We start from the raw sequence: 17,844 nt of genomic DNA, 5'->3' as shown, positions 1-17,844 counted from the left end.
TATTCACTCTGACTGGTATCTAATGCAATGTTTTTACACACCGTGTGGCCCAAATTCTATTCTCTCCCTCCCACCCCCCCAAAAAGAATGATCAAGGCTGAGATCGGCATGTGGGGTTATTCCCCACCCCCACTCCCCATGTGCTCCCTTTTTTCCCTTAGCAATCGATAGCTGAGAGCTGCCAGTGGGAAGAAACAACATGTAAGTAAAGGCAGAGTAATAGAAAGGAACATAAATGAAGGTACCTTTAAAAAGGGAAATCAGAGTTATTTGCACTTTATGCATGGAAAAAAAACTTCCCAAAGTATAATTTAAAATAATACGGCCTTGCACTAGTCTACTCTCCTGCTTACCTGGCATTAGTATTTATGTATGTTTTGGACAGACAAGTAAAATATATTTTTCCCCATCACCACCCTGGAAAGGCAGGTAAGTGGAGTTTGGGCCTGGGCAGGTAAATTTTCATGACAACTATTCAAAGCTCAAACACATTATTTAAGAAATACTATATGAAGTTTCAGTTTTTTCTACAGCTGTGACCTTCTCTGAGCTTTCTGCTTGGAGGTTACCATCTTCCTGTGAACAGGCAGGAAATAATTTTTAAAAATAAATAAGAACACCACACATTCTCCATTATCCAGACACCTATATGGTCTGCCCTCACAATGCTCATCCCAGGATTGGGACCAAGATTAGTCTCTTATTCAAAGTAAGTAATACAAAATTTTTAAATGTAGTAAACTAAAAAGGCAGCAGCACTTTAATTTCAACCCCAGTTGGAACCACATTTTAATTAAGTGACATTCAATGACATTGAAAGGCCACAAACTCAAAACATGTAAAAAGTACTTTATTTTTTACACCATAAATAATTAGCCTGTGGAATTCATGCCACAAAATGTTACTGAGGTTAAGAGCTTAATAGGATTCAAAACTTAATTAGTCATTTACATGACCACTAAGAATGTCCACTGTTATATTCGACAGCATTAAAAAAAAAATGTAAGGATTAAACCTACATGCTTCAGGGCGTAAACTAACCACTACATGATATGGTTAGGAGGAAACTTCCCTTGAAGTATGAGCAGGTTATTCTATAATTTTCCACTATTGGGTTATTTGCACCTTCCTCTGAAGGATCTGGTGCCAGCCAACTAGTGTTAGAGACAGGATATGGGATTAGATGGACCACTAGTCTGATGCACAGCAGTTCCTATGTTCTATATTTCTCCATCCTAGTTTCCCCTTCCTCAGTTTATGGAAGTTAGTATATATCCTTCCAATACTTGGATCAAGTTTTCATCCCTTAGCAATAATTTGGTAAAGCTATACTTTTTTTAATTCTAGTTAATCATAACTCTTGCCCTCCAGACTCTTTAGTCACTTGTGTTGTTCTCTGGTTTTCTTCCAACTAGAGCTGGTCGGGAACCAGAAGTTCTGTTCTGCAGGAAACTCCAACATTTGGGGGTGGGGGGGTTATGAAGTTGAACAAAAAGCAAGCATTTTGAGATTGCCTGCAAAATAGAAATTCAAAAAAGTCATCTCAATAGCCATCAAAATGTTTTGGTTTGACTTTTATATTATATTAAAACATGAATTATCTTTTATATGCACATTAAATATATACAATACTTACATATAATTAAAAGTAAAAGCCTAAACATTTTGATTTTTTTCCTATTGAATAATTTCATCCAAATATACCCATTCCTGCAAAATATTTCAATGCTCTCAATTTCCATTTTTCTGGAATTCAGGTGCACAGAACTGTACACAATATAGAATCTTACAGCACAGAGACTGAAAAGGTCTAATATTCTAGATGTGTTTTTATCAGGGACACAGGTAGTGTGTGTGTGTCACTTATCTGGTTTATAACCTGATGCCTCTACATATGCAATCTCAAATCAAATAGACTTTTCCCTTCACCATATACTATTTCAGTATAAGCAGAGATGTAAGTTTTCCATCATTCCTTGAACTCTTACAGCATTATTGCAATCCAAGTATATCCCCTCTCTTGAACACCTATGTTTTGAATTAGTTTTCACCAGTGGGATCAGTTTCTGTTTTTCAATTTTAAATCCTGTAGGAAGTCAACTATATTCAATAATGTAGGAAGAATCAGGAAAGACTGTGTTGCTTGCAGTTATACATCACTTTCACTTTTCAATTTGAAAAGGGAATCTAGCAGAAAGTTTCATTCCAGAATACCAGATTTTCATTTTAGCTTTCTGAAATAATCTCATAAAGTCCAACCATATTTTATTTGCCAATACTGTAGCAGTTTCAAACTTACATTTCTTAATCAATATAATGATGTGGTGTGTTGATGTACTAGGGAGGCAACTTGCCCCAAGAATTACTGTTTGATTGCTGGCATTGCTAGGTTGGCTAAGAGCCAAAACTGAAGTAATCCAGATATTTATTTAGTCTCTAAGCATTAGTCAAGAGGGTCGTTCTTTACAGGGGCTGCCACAGGGCAGGAGAAAATGTTACAGGCAAGTAACCGAGCAGCCTCTGCTTCAGGTTCCTGAATAATGACCACAATGAAGGGACTTGGCAAATGTTGAAGCCCACAAATATGCTAATGTAAAACAGGAAAATATAAATAAATGCCAAAATCAGTGACTGTTTTATGAAGCAGTTTTCACTGGGTCTGAGTAGCTACAACAGAGAGCTTTGAAGCATAACACTTATAAGATGAATGAAGTTATGTTAGGAATGTATTATACAAAGATCTTATTTGAGAAGTACTTTTTTAAAAAAAGCCATTAAATATTGGCTTCTAATCTTGCATCCCACATGCCAGCTACAGTGCACCTTAATTGTAAGGCTCTCTCATCTACTGTTCTTGGAACCTGACTTCTAAACCCTACTGGTCTCTGTGATAAACATCTCACTTACAGCATGCACCTTCCACAGACCAATGGTTCAAGAAGTAGCCTGAGAAAGGCTCTGATTTTGCAGAGTGTGCATACTGTGAATGTTAGAAGCTGACACCATGCTGATTAGAATTGAAGAAAATTATTAAGTCCCTCAGAAAAAAAACAATTAAACATTTTTTAAAAGTCTCCCTTGCTTCCCACACATCAATGAAAAGCCAAACAAAAAATCTGGTGTAGGGACAAGTGGGAAACTCATTCCAAATGATTGATGATAATGATTCAATAAATAGAATCTCTTGAATCCTGTTCTGTTGCTAACTAGTGCCATGCTATCACTATGGTTACTATTCTCAGCAGATCCTATGCATTCCCATCATATGTGAAAGTCAGGTTTTAATGGAAGCTTGGAGCCCAGTGCTGACTACTCAGCAGCAATTCTAAAAGCTGGCATCTGAAGTTCTGAACTCTGACTAAAATGCGAGGTCCTAACCCCATCAGCTGCTGGAGGAATTTTATCATTGAGAAAAGAGGATTCTGTATTTTAAATTTATTATCTGACTTACTGTACAAAACATTAATGATTGACAGCCCATTGAAAATAGGTGTAGCACACAGCATACCTGAAAAGCAGCAGATGCTAGAAAAGTCAGCTGGAGTGGGAGTGCTGTGCCCTGAGGTGGCACCAACTCACCACCACCTTTGATGTGCCCCTCCTAGTACTGCATTTTATTTTTAACTTACTTCTTTCCATTTAAAAGGGCATAATCAAAAATTTCTGGCTCATATTTATCTCCCTTAAAGATATTCTAGTCCAGTCTATAAGGTTTTATCTACTAGAATTCCACTATGAATTTATTTCTGAAACTGTTCTCTCCAAGAATTACCAAAAAAGAGCTGATGCATTGCTTAGTATGAGATTAAAATAAAATGAGGTCATGCACACATGCAACCCCTCCCCATAAACCATGTACTCGGCCAGTCTGACAGCAAGTCAGGCCAACACCTTATTCTGTTATTCTTCAGAAATAAGTTTTCATATGCTAAAATAAAACACTAAGAATTTCCAGATGGGAGATAATTTCAAGATGCATCTACATATTGTGGCCTAAAAATTTAGGATTGTCCCTTTAAAGTTACAGAGATATAAAAATACATTTGGCTGGTGATATGCACCATGCCTTCTTGCTGTGGGAAATAGGGCAGACAACAAGCGAGTCAGTGTTTTAGATCATATACCACTGTGAAAGTGGTTGATATTTACCTTTGATCAGTAACTCTGGAGCCACATCAGAAAAGTCCGCTCGGAAAAGCAAGTACTGCTGGGCCTGTATAAGAAGACCTGGAAAATCTTTTTGGATGGATGCAAACTGCTCAATTTTATTTTTCACAGATACCAGCACCTGCCAAAATAAGAATGGTAAATTTTTAATACTATCCTTGAAATTATGGCCTGAAACCTCAGTCTTGCTCTTTCCAAATTAGAGACTGTTACAATGCCAGTTGGGTAGTTAACTTCCAGCTCCTTGCATTGGCACAGTTAAGACATCAAACTAAACAGAGAGGTCCTCAAACTGGTAGGGAAAAGCAAATACACAGCAACAAACTGAAAAACAGATAAACAAGGCACTAGAATTACTGGCAAAATTTGCATTGAGCATGAAATGAAGCATTGATGAAGTACCTGATATAATGACCGTACACTAGGCTGCAATACAATGTTGGTATTGAGCAGAAAGGAACGAAGAAGAGGTTGCGGGTAACTGGCCAGTTGAGTAATAATCCCAATGAGCAGCAAGTTAACATGCAAGGAATTCTCCAACATATTCTCCAGCTTTGACAGCACTACGCTGATAAATGGCCCTACAAGAAAAACGGGGGAAAAAAATCCTAAAATCAGGGGAATAAGCATTTGAAAAGGAATTTAAATCTCCATATCTGACTAAATCAGACTTCCCACATGCCAATTAAAAGCCAACAGGAAAAAAGCCAGGTCTGAACAGACAGAAGATGCAGCTTTGAATATATTTAATCTCTTGTTAACTCTATCATGAGCAGGGGCACTTTGACTGGTTAGCGAATCAGTTGACATTCAAAGTATATTAAGCATGCATAATTATTCTATCTCACATGTGCCAATAAAAGTTTAATCCAGCATGTTACGTTCTATGGATCTACTCCCACTGAAGTTACTTGGAGTCCTACCAAAGATTTCAGATGAAGCAAGGTCACGCTTCTTATTACCGTTCTAGCTTAATTCTATAGAAGGACTGGACAGAGTAAATTATGGGTAGGTTTCTCACATTATCATAATACATAGTGGTATTTTAGTGGGACTATAAAAATGCTGCTTCAAAACATAAAAAAACCCAACCCTGGACTAATTTGTATCACAACACAAACATTTTCTGCACTGCAAAAATTCACACAAAGTGGGGAAGTCATAAATATAGGCTATTGGGAGATGTAGGCTTTATCAGATTAATGTCACTTCTAAATAATAGTGTTGGTTTGTGTACACATTTTACAGTATAGCCACTAAAATACAGAACTTTTTACAATGAACGTACATATCCTTCATCGTAAGCCTGGCAAAGACTGCCAATATGAACATGAGTTAAGCAAATAAATATGGATTAGTACATACTGCTAAATGACAAAGCAGGTATGTAGCTAGAGACAGTAAAGAGACCAACAGGAAACAGTCTATAAAAGTTACTTAAGTATAAGGTTCAGCCCTGATCCAATTCTGGTTCCTCTGCACAACTCCCACAGTGTGAGAATACCGGAATGCCAGCAAACTTTCTCCACATGGGGATCCTTGACATGGGGGAATCCCTGGGTTGCACAAAGCATAGCCAACTTCTATGCTACCTTCTGTGACCCCTGCCATAGGAGGTATACCTGGGGGAAAGAACGTAACGGAGGTAACTGCACTCCTGCAAGCTCCTGCTGGCAAGCCAACCCCTTCAATGTCCTGGATAGCAGGGTGCAGTTTACAGCAACGATGTGGGGCTGTTCTAAACTATGCTGGAGGCCAAAAGGAATTCCTGGGCAGCCCAGCAATCAAGGAACCAAACCATAAATAACTCCTTTGCAGCTCCACCCATCAGGCACAGGGCATGGCTGAGGATCAAAGCCCACTCTGGTTTACAACTACTGCTACCATGGATGCACAGTATGGCTGGGTCTACACTAGCTTTCTTCTAAAACACATCCCACTACTGATATTGGTACAGCCCCACTGAGGAGAGCACAAGTGGAAGTACTAGTGTAGACAAGGGTCCAGGTGTCTATTGGCTTTTAACTACCACGTCACCCAACTCTAATTCACATAACATAGTGGTTAAAACACAGGGTTAAGGGACAGAGTAGCCACCTCCCCAGCTGTGGCCAACTGGTGGACCAGTAACAGTCGCAATAAGAAGTTGCAGCCCTGGCAGAAGGGGGTGGCTTCCAGAGAGGCCAAGGACTATTCTGTGTCAGCAGCAAAATGGCAGGAAACTGCCCAAGGAGCTACACCACAAATTCTGTGAAGACTGGGATGAGACTGCTGGGGGAAACCCCACAGCCTGGATGTGCTTCCCTTCTCCAGTTCTCTGTGAACTAGAAAAAGATTGGACTCCCTAGGGTGCTGCTACAAAGACCGGGAGGACTATGACATAAGGATTTGAGGACAGTGGGATCTGAGCTGAAATGTCAATATGAGCATTTGGTTTGCAGCAAGCTGGGGTGTGAATCTACTCCATTTCAAAGCAGGGTAGATCAGAGTACACTAATGAATCATTAATGCATGTCAGCAGGGTCCACATGGACAATTAGTATGTGGCAAGCCAGTGAAGTGATGGTGTAGATTCCCACCTCAGCAAAAGGCCAATGTACTTGTATGCAGCCCAAGGACAAGCGAGAAGGCTGAGCCACTTCACAGCTGGTTAAACCACCAGTGACTAATTTGGATCCTGTCTACATTTGCAATACCACCAATGGAGGTGTCTTACAATATTTTGCTGAGATACATAAAGAGCCTTCACCCAACGCTTCCTGCCTGGGATACATAAAAAGCCCTCATCCAGCACTGCCTGCCACTATCTGATCATCCTGCCCCTTCCTTCTCTCACATTCATGGCGGCATTCTCACAAAAGCTTATGCTCAAATAAATTTGTTAGTCTCTAAGGTGCCACAAGTACTCCTTTTCTTTTTGCAAATACAGACTAAAACGGCTGCTACTCTGAAACCTGCTTGGACACGACACTCCACTCCTCCTGCCCCACCCCCTATGCAATGAAGGCAGCTGTACAAGAGGTTCCAAGAGAAGGTGTATCAAGACTAACGATTCCAAGTCAGCCTTAGGATCTGAGCAGTGAAGGCTGAAGCCAGGCACTTACAGCAACAACTGAAAACCACCTCATGAGACTTGACCAGAAACATAGAAGGTCTCTGTCATATGAACAAATCGGGAAAAATAAAAGGTCCTCCAGAACCTTACTAGAACAACAATCCGAGCAGCTCAGCAGGTATTTATAAGCTTCAAAAGGAGCAACACAAACGAATTAGAACATTTTTTTAAAATTTTACACAGGTCTAATGCATGTGTCTGGAGATATGGGGGACTTGCCCATAATAAAAGTTTATTTGCCACATATTTCTATTCTTGAAGTTTCCTTGTTTGGGTGGCATGGAGGGAGGGAGGTTTATGTTTATCTTATACTGCAAATAAATAATAAAGAAACAGCCACCATTTTCTAAACCAAGAGTCCAGCATCAGTGCCACATCCATATGACAGCGTCTTTCTTTAGGAACAAGTCATGTAGTGGAGCAGCATGTCTACACACTGGTGGGATGTACTGGTAATGGGAAACTTGGTTTTGACATTTGATTCTGTAGAACAAAGCTCCTTCCTGTAATAGCGCCCCATAACACAAAGTTGACACAGTCAAATCAGAGCCCTAGACCAACACATAATGTAAAAACTGGATCCAAATTATATGCAAAATACTATTTCTGTATAGTAACATAGAGATGGCTGAAATGTTATTTGTATGAGTGATAGTGTAACCCCCATTGCAGAGTCAACTTTGCCAATGTCTTCCCCACTCGGCACCAGTTAAAAGACCATTTGAAATAGAGTGAAGAGACAAAGAGAGAAACACGGCTTGGGAGGGGTAGTAGCAAAGCTTTGTTTGAAAGGAAGTGAAAGGGAAGAAGAGGACTTGACACAGACAAAAAGGGATGTGGCCAAAGTATCTGAACTATGTTTGACAGGGAATGACAGAAGACTGACAGAGCCAGATGTGACCTAGGGACATGGGGGAGCTTCTGATTGCCTGGTACAGAGAACTCATCACAGCAGTAGTGGCAAATGCACTTGAAAACCAAGTTGCCTTCCTCAAATAAAGACTGAACACCAGGCCTGCTGGCCACATTTCAAAGGCTGCATTTCAATGACTAAAAGATTAATGACAGGTTTCAGAGTGGCAGCCATGTTAGTCTGTATCCGCAAAAAGAAAAGGAGTACTTGTGGCACCTTAGAGACTAGCAAATTTATTTGAGCATAAGCTTCCGTGAGCTACATGCATCTGATGGAGTGAACTGTCGCTCACGAAAGCTTATGCTCAGATAAATTTGTTAATCTCTAAGGTGCCACAAGTACTCCTGGTCTTTTTAAAAGATTAATGTATCCTGAGTTATTTAGAGTCAGCCCTTACAGGCTTTGCTGTGGTTAAGCATGCCTGAATACATTGTGTCCTTCCAATGATTTAGATACAATTCTGTGGCCAAATTTCACTGGATGCCTGGCACAAGAGAAAAACACAACAGTGAGGGTGCCACTGGCATTTGAAAAGCAAGGTGCCTAGACCTGCTTGCAGAGAGGTGTATGCAGAAATGACAACAGCGCTGCCACCTGGTGCACAAAAGAGAAATAGCAACAAACGGTGGCAGAGCAGCCTATCATTTTTCTTGCATAATGACAGGTTTCAGAGTAGCAGCCGTGTTAGTCTGTATTCGCAAAAAGAAAAGGAGTACTTGTGGCACCTTAAAGACTAACAAATTTATTAGAGCATAAGCTTTCGTGAGCTACAGCTCACTTCATCGGATGCATTTTTCCACCAAATGCATCCGATGAAGTGAGCTGTAGCTCACGAAAGCTTATGCTCTAATAAATTTGTTAGTCTCTAAGGTGCCACAAGTACTCCTTATCATTTTTCTGTTACGTTGCATATGCTGCTGTATAGGCAGCAAAGCACCTGCAGAAATGGGACATTTTAAATGTACTCATTCTATTAGGTGAGATAGTCCAACCACTCACAATGGCAGGATTGTTCCCTGGAATGATGTGGTTAGGACAGTAGTTTGGTGCTGGTCTTGTTCTAAAATTTTATAACATAAACTAAACAAATATGAAGGTCAAAAACTTCAGCCCAAGAACAGCACCACAGACTTTCATGGCATAGGTATATTGTATTACAGTAAATAACATTAATTTAACAGTACCATAATGGGTTACTGTTATTCATGTTACCCCTCTGTCCTTCATATTGGTTAACACCTCTCTCCTCTGCTGATTGACTGTTGTTCCAACCTCTCCTGCCATCTCTCTTATGGCCACCAATGCACTTTCCTTTCCTTTCCTTTCTATTTCGGTGTAGCTAATCTCCTTCTACCATGACCCCCCACTAAAGGGTTTTTTAAACAAACCAGAAATCCCGTGGACCTAATCTGATGTTCATTGCCATCATATTATTCTTGTGCGTGTTCCACCCCTTTCCCCAACCCTTTTCCTTTCTTACTGATTTAGATTGTAAGCTGCTCAGTTAAGGGACTGTCTCTTATTCGATATTCGTACACTGCCGGTTACAATGAGATCCTGTTCTTGGTTGGATCTGATAAACCGTAACAAACATGGTAAAAGAACATCAAAAAGAATTTAATTAATGAGAAAATTCCACCTGTAAATGCAGCATTCTGGCTCCTTGCAGGATGGTTGGAAAACGTATCCTCCTTTAGCCCAAATGGAGACAGTATACTTTCTGTAGAGGGAGTGTCCACCGAAAAATTTTCAAAGTCCTCCTCCTCTTCCACTGGAGATACAGGATCAGGTGCCAACAATTTCTGCTCCTCTAACAAGCCTGTTGTGTTAGAATCCAGTTCTTCAATAATTTTGTCATATTGTGCAATGAATTCCTCACTATCTGGGCTCAGCAGCCTCACATTTGAGTTTTGATCTGCTTCTGGAGGAGAGAGTTTCAGCTCTAAGTCTGGTTGTCGGTCTGTTTCAACAGCTTTTTGGTTTATTTGTTCCTTTGTTACATCCTGAAGCAAACCTGAATTTTTCCTATTGTGTTCCTTTAAGTCTGTTTCTGGATGTGAGTTTTTCAAAGACCTCTTAATGGGCTGGCTTTGAATTGTATTTTGAGTTTCAGTTACTGTACTTAAAGTTTCGTCCTTGGAATTGTCATCATCCTGAGCATCCTTTTGGGCACATAACCTGTAAACCATGACATCATCCTGAAAATCTGATTCTTCTATGTAAGACCCTCTGACAAGCATGATTGCATTCTTCTTCATCTCCTGAATGTGCTTTGGTGGCTCTGCAGGCAGTTGTCTCTCTACAGTCCCTAGATCATCAAAAGACTGGGGTGAACTCACATCAGACCCAGGAGAAATCCCTGTGTCGTAGCTGTCATCCCATTCCAGCTCTAACTGTATCTTCTCTCCCAGTGGAGTAATTTGAGAAGAACTGCAGTTACTGGAATTTTGCTGCTGGAGTCGGAGCATAGGGTGCTCCACACTTTTACTGTTCTCCTCTGCCAGAGTTTGGATAAAGGTGTCTGGGTCAGGGTCTTCCCCATCATATGGGGCAGACCAAACCCGGCAGTCTCTCATGCAGTGGAGAATGATGGCTTCAGCTTCCCACAGGTACTGCAGGTAACTGATGTCCACAGTTCTTCCATATTTCACAATGCACATGGATTCGCAATAGCCTACGGAAGAACCTGAGATAAAACAAGAGTATTCACAATATGATAAAAAAAAATCAAACTGAACTCCCTACAATAATGCAAGGCAGCTGCTAAGAAGGGCAGGAAGATACTTTTGCCTCAAGCACCCAAAGGGGATGGGTAATCAAGGCACAGAGGTTAAGAGATTTGCTCATGGCTGCTCATGACTGTGTCTAATCCGGAGTCAGCATTAGAATTCAGGAATTCTGAGAGACCAGCCTGGAGCCCAATCCATAAGACCACACTGCCCCTCCAGTAGCATAAGATAGTAGCCATATCTTCACACGTTTTTGTGAATGTACATCCAACGGGGATATTCTTTAAAATACAGATTTGATAGAGCTGCCATGTGTGAGTAATTAAATGCCGGCCCTCTCCAATCCAGAATAATTTCATATTGTTTGTGAAATCTTAATAGTAAATACACTTTTTTGATATTAACTATGTTCACTTTCCCACCCTAGGCTGAGGATATTCCAAACTAACCCCTTCACAGCACAGTGCATGCCCAGTGTTTACCTGCATTGGGTGTGGCCTTTGTCCATAGGATGTAATCTTTTGATTGGTTTTCAACAGTCAGTGTAATCCCAGTAGAGCAGCAGACTGGGGTCAAAGCAAGAAGTTTAGCAGCAGATACTGAATAACAGTCTCTTTCCCTCACAGCCCATCTTTGACTCAACATCATGTGATTACATGGGATCAGATATCTGAAACAATAAAGCCAATCATTACACGCCCACATCATTCTGTGTATTTTAAGGAGAGTAGCTATGTGGAAAATTCTCCTCTCACCTTCCCCCCTTTGCTCAAATTAAAAGAACACTATCTGCCAAATTACAGTTATCTCCCTAAGAACAGCTTTCTGGGTAGGTCTCGAGTCTGATCCACAGGGCTCCAGTGTAGAGGAGGAAGGGAAGGACAGTCACTCCTGGGAGGAAATGCCTGTGAGCGTAGTTACAGGAAACCACTAGACCAGGGCTGTGTCAGAGCATTGTCCTAAATGTGGGCAGGGAGGGGCATATGCCAGAGGGCGCCAGTTTGTCTGGATCTATTCAGGATGAGTTAGGGAGGAAGGGTTGGAGAGCCCAGTCCACAGAAAGAGCTAGCACATAAATGCAAATTGAGGCAGTGAATTGAGGCAGGGAAGGGACTAGCAACAAAGAAGTCCACCTGGGTCATTTTGTTGGGAAGAATCAACATATAAAGCTCTTGGGCACAGGAGCAGACATAGCACATACTTGCATTCTGTTTCTTAGAGTGATTTAGGGGTTAACTAGATTGGTGTTTTGTCATTTAAAGTAAATCAGTGTTTAATAACAAGCGATTCCCCAAATAAATAACACAATACAAAAATAAATGTAGCACTCACCTCTGTTAAAATCAATGGAGGAATCGTACCAAATCCAAGTTCCCCACAAAGTTATATAAGGATCTGGTTCAGTACCTACTTATGTAGCCACATACACCAGCAGGGACTGGATGGGATCCCAGTGTAAATTGTATTGGAGGGAGGGGAAAGAGACACGGAGAGATAGCTAACAACCCTGGATTTCCAGTGGAGTTAATGATCTGATTAGGTCACTGTTAATACATCTGAGATTAATTACCAGTGACCTATTTGATCCAATTTAATCTAATTTTAACAGACATGCCAGCCACACTTGTTAAAATAATAACATAAAAAGAATAAAGAGAAGCAGCTAGAAAAATAAAATAAAATGTAAACTGAGGGGACATTGTACAATTAAAGTTGCATGTCCTTCTACCCTGGAGTACAACAGGTCAGGAATTTATCTGAGAAATTCCTGGGCAAGGGGGAGTAAAAAGGTTTGGAAGCTGCAAAAAAAAGTAAATATAGCCCTGCTTCATAGTGTGTTTAGCAGATTATAATTCATGAGAGAAAATGTTCAGAAGAGAAAAAATATTATAAATTTAGAACCAGGGAACATTTAGAGGTGGTAAATAATCCATGGATTCTGTTCCCCCACTTTTCTACAAATAAATTACAACAAAAGAATATGTGAAAACCAGTATCTCCCATTGTGCCTGGGTATGATAGGATATATAAACTGTGCCTCTCTTGGTTTGGTATATTTGTGTCAGAAACATATATGTTTTATCCCTATATTTGTTTGCTTGTTCCTTTTAAGAGCGCTAGCTGTACATCCAGAGACTTCTTACTGGAGAATCAGAATAGAAAAAGGAGTGTGGATTTTACCTTAAAACTAGCTGTAACATCACATCTTCACAGTGTAAGCCGATGAGTGTTCTGAACAATGCCAAAGATACCACACAGAGCTGGGAAATGATATACACAGTCAGTTTTTGATCTGGCAATTGTAACTTTCCTTCCTTCTATGAGGTAAATTTAATTCTGCATTACAGAAAGCACAGCCTGAATTTAGTGCTTTATCAGAGACTGAAAGTATGCTTATTTCATTCTGTCAGCACCCTGGTAGGATTTTATTAGATACCTGAAGTTATACATACACCAAAATATATTTTTATAAAATACACACAAACCAGAAATTTGCTTTTTAAGAAGCTGAAGAAGAAAAGTTTGCAAGAACTGAAAAGTGAGAAATAGCACACCTTTCAAAGGAATTTTGCGAATTTAGACAATTTAATTTAATTTGGTTTCAGCAATAAAGGGACTCTGGCCAACTCAATGGATAAAGCATAGCTTTTACCTCTGACACACGTAGTTTAACCAGCTGGAGGCATTTGCTGGAAAGAGTTCAGTTATCTCACAAACTAAGGGTATGTCTACACTAGAGCTGGAAGGTGTAAATTCCAGCTCAAGTAGACATACATGCAATAGCTCTGAAAGCTGGTGAGCTAAAAATAAAAATGAGGACTAGCTGCCTCAAGTACAATCCTATCCAAAATGCTAAGTATGTACTTGGGGTGGCTAGCCTGACCCGCCACTTGTGCCAGCGCAGGTACACTTCCAGTTTTAGTACCCTGCCTCAATCACAACTAGCACGGTATGTCTCCAGCTCTAGTGTAGACATACCCTGAGAGAAACCTCTTTTGTGAAAGCAGCATGTTTCCTGGTAATGAATGACTGACCCTATGTGTATAGGGGAGGCTAATTGTTTATCTATCCAGGACAAAAGTGTTGAGGTTGCTGGGCAGGGTGAAAGTTATTTATGATGTTGCAGTACCTATTTTAGTTTACACTAGACTGAAGGGAGATTGGGAACTTGAATTTCAAAATTATCTTCGTTGGCATTAAATTACACATATGTGCTTTAACCCTTCTAAAAACGTTCACTGTCTTGGTGAAGAACTACAGAGGTGTCCTTAAGTTGGGCAGGTAAAAGAACATTAGTCCAAGGAAAGAGGACGGTACCTGACACTTGCTCAGAACAATTAACAGATTCCTGCTGGAAATCCTGATCATATGACCCATTTAAATGCCACCTGTACCTGAAGAAGAGCTCTGTGTAGCTCAAACGCTTCTCTCTTTCACCAACAGAAGTTGGTCCAATAAAAGAGAGGTACAAGTATAAGGTAGGTTAGGTACGATCAGTAATATTGGAAGCTAACAGGAAGAGACTAGTCAGCCACAACCTTGTGACTGTGTAGGGAGTTGGAGAAGGCTGCAGTGAGGAAATAGGTGAGGAGATGACAGGAAAGTGGGATTCTTCCCAGAAGTGGGTAGGTTGAAGGAGAATTGCAGGAGCCTTAGGAGGAGGTCAAGTCTTTGCAAAGGTAGAGAGAGGGATCGGTCATTAGGGAGAGAGTTGGGGTGTTTTGGAGATAAAGGGAAAAGATTGGTGAGGAGCTCTCCTTGTTTCCTTATTGTGATTTGTGGAGAGTTGTTCTAAGTGGTTTAAGGGTTCAAAATAATGATTGCTAAAGAAAATCAAAATGACTTCCTTAAATGTTATTGAAGGTACATTATTTACACTAAATACCGTGTTATTTATATAGAAGCATCTCTTGAATTCCTAATAGAGTTGTAAAGAAAAATGAGAAAGCAACATGCATTTGAATAAGCAGAGACAGTCTATTTGTATTTCATTAAAGGAAAACAAGTATGTAAAATGTACTAGCAGGAAACAGAGGACGGTTTTTATATGTATGGATAGGTGGCCAAAAGAGTTGTAAATTTAATCCTATCAATTATTAAGAAGTCTGTTCAGCAATAATAATGTATGCAGCTTTTGTTCTATGGAAGTCTACAAAAAGCTGCAATTCTAGCGTTTGCACTTGGCCAAGCTATACTGGAGAAAACTCATTGAGTATCACAAACCATTCTGGCCGAGATCCTGAGTTGCTCAGGGCTGAAGAATTCTTTACAATACCCATTTCCTTTGCCTGTGGAACTATTATGATTATCCAAGACAACATCTGCATTTTTTTGTCTACAAAAGCTGTTTATGAGTTTTCAGAGTTAATCCATCTCTGAAATGCAATAACAGCAACATATATCCATAGATGCATGCACTCCCATTCCTAAATTCTAGTCCAAGCTGCTGTCTCTACTACAAATGTAATGCACATACTGATTCTCTGGCTTTACCTGCACTTGTACCACATGTTACTCTACAGCAGTACTACTCAAGGTGGTGGTGCGCGGACCGGTGCCGTTCTGCTAGCCATCAGCTGCCGGTCTGCGCGCACGTTGGAAAAAAAAAACTGCAAGTCCCCCATATCAGATAGTTTGAGAAGCACTGCGCCCTACAGTGATATGCTGTAAATATTTTAACAAGGGGCTGTCTGCAAAACTGTAGCCTTAGCCTGCGATAAACCCTGCATACTAAAGGTGTCTGTGCTGCAGAGAAGAGGGAAATCTGATTATTTAAATACACAGCCAAACAAAGCAAAGCAAGGCAAACAAAACTGCTCTTATAAACAAAGCAGCAGGCCACATAACTGGTAAACGAACATGCTGGAGAGGTTTATACTTGGTTCCTGAAGAACAAACGGGGCATATTGACAGTGCTTAACTGAGGTAATTTGGAAGCACGGTGGTTATAATGATCTCATGGTTTTGGGGCTGGGTAGTTCCTTCTGTTAAAATTACTTGAAAATGCCTGTTACTTAGTGTATTCTGAGCTATTTCATAAGGCCACCAAAATTGTTCTTCTTGAATATTTGTATAAATCTCAGGGATGAGTTATTTATGGCAGAAATAATTTAGCAGTATCCAGAGTGCGAATAACTCCACTAGAAGCAGGTAAATTACTCCAAACTTACTTTCTATTTTGTGGCAGAAGTTAAGCTCCTAGAAGCCCCATAGTCTCTCCTTCAACCACTCTACAGCTATCTCACACACTCCCAAACCGCTCATCACTATAGTGGCTAAGTGACAACAATTACAACAAAACAACATTATGTTTAGATCAGAATCAGGTACGAAAGGAAATTCAGTTAAAGGTTAAACAGACCCATAGTAAATACAGATATGATGAAGCTCCCACTAAGTCTCTTAACCCAAATTCATCAAAAGCACACTTGCTCCCCTCCTGCTTGCCTTACCTGAAATGGAGTGTTGATTCGGCTCGTGAGTGTATCTAGGATGTGCACGTTCTCATGCTGGTGCAGCAGGATGAAACGCAAGAAAATCTGGAGTAGAGCTGGCTCTGAAACACTGCGTAAAAAGAGATCCAGGTATGCAGTTGTAGTCATTACCTCCTCCACAGTCACCTACAAGCAAATATATGGTAAGTGTACACCCTACAAACACCACCACTGTGCTTACATTATGTGTGGCTTCTGCAGTAACACTATACACACGATACACTATAATAAGCACATTTTGTGCTTTTTGCTTTTAAGTATGTGGAATAGAAAGCCTCTGACTTATTCAAAAAATCAAATATTTTTGTTCTTATTTCAATGATTTGATGAGTTAAAAAAAGTACCACCCCCCCTCTATCTGCTGAAATACAACACTGGTTCACAAATAACTTGAGACCCTCATCACCATTCCTCTACCACCAGGCTGGCTCCATTCTCCTGCCACTGTTCAGATTTGCATTCAGGAAATGGTAAAGTCATTTATTTGGTATTCAGAGGAATATATTGAATATCAGCATATGCCTCACCCCTAAAAAGGAACAACAGTAAAGAGCAAACAATGAATGAACCAACAAAACAGGATATAGGGGTCTTTTTAAAAAAAAAATCCCTTCACCAAGTTGTATTTCTTCTTTACCTTTCCACTTCTTATTTTCCAACAGCACTTTAACCCCTACTCCAAATATACACACACACACACACACACACACACACACACACACACAAGAGAAGATTGATGCACAAAGTTTCCTACCAGATTTCAGGCCCAAGTATTTGGTATTCATGCATCAAAATTTATATTGCATGTTATTTTGCTAACATAGGGGTTTTTTTTAAGCTTATCTATTGACAATATGTGCTGGCAAGGCACAAAGCATTCCAAAGACTGCCTCTGCATCATGCACTGATGCTGCAAAGTCAGCTTTTTAAAAATAGCTACATACGAGCCTAATAAGCTTACGTGTACAAAGACAAATCCTTACATACAGGAATCTGTCTATAAGAAAAGGGGCATTAAACATCTTTTGTTTACCACTCTTAACTGGATGAATGAAAAGACAGATTTTATTAAAAAAGAATCAAAGCTGTCACTTAAAAGCTAAGAGGATTTAGAAAGTACTCGGAAGGGCAGCATTTGCGTAACATGCTGTAAATATTAAAATCCTAGTTCCATTATGCTGCATGTTAGCTACGCACACAGGAATGTCATGTTGCCGATTCCTTTTAACACATTTATTAGGATCACCTGCAGAACAATCTTGTTTCCACTAGTGACAGAACATAGGAATATTGTGTACAGTCTTATGAACTGTGTAGAAATGTGGAAGACTCCAAGTACCTCTAAATTTGGAGGTGGTCATTCACTCTCTTTTTGAAGCTTTATCCTTTTATTTATACACTGCCTCTCTGCCTGATGTTAATAGT

At 40.1% G+C, this 17,844-nt stretch overlaps 1 protein-coding gene across 6 annotated transcripts in view; it reads right to left on the bottom strand.

Moving 5' to 3' along the window:
* The window catches only part of FHIP1A (FHF complex subunit HOOK interacting protein 1A), a 147,794-nt gene that overhangs the window by 4,863 nt on the left and 125,087 nt on the right, over nucleotides 1-17,844 (bottom strand). For 4 of the 6 annotated variants that reach the window (XM_038398816.1, XM_038398819.2, XM_038398820.1 and 1 more), the window contains exons 7-12: nucleotides 16,378-16,545; nucleotides 13,106-13,185; nucleotides 11,407-11,594; nucleotides 9,835-10,881; nucleotides 4,570-4,748; nucleotides 4,150-4,288 (exon numbers count right to left, since the gene is read on the bottom strand). In XM_038398816.1, coding sequence (XP_038254744.1) covers nucleotides 4,150-4,288; nucleotides 4,570-4,748; nucleotides 9,835-10,881; nucleotides 11,407-11,594; nucleotides 13,106-13,185; nucleotides 16,378-16,545 — 1,801 coding nt within the window. Of the gene's footprint in view, nucleotides 1-62; nucleotides 1,515-4,149; nucleotides 4,289-4,569; nucleotides 4,749-9,834; nucleotides 10,882-11,406; nucleotides 11,595-13,105; nucleotides 13,186-16,377; nucleotides 16,546-17,844 lie in introns of those variants that run through there. The other 2 variants (XM_038398821.2, XM_043513132.1) reach the window with 2 other exon arrangements.

This window comes from Dermochelys coriacea, chromosome 4, assembly GCF_009764565.3.
Source record: "Dermochelys coriacea isolate rDerCor1 chromosome 4, rDerCor1.pri.v4, whole genome shotgun sequence".
NCBI lineage: Eukaryota > Metazoa > Chordata > Testudines > Dermochelyidae > Dermochelys > Dermochelys coriacea.
The sequence above is the reverse complement of the archived record's forward strand: the minus strand, read 5'-3'. Positions and strand labels throughout refer to the sequence as shown.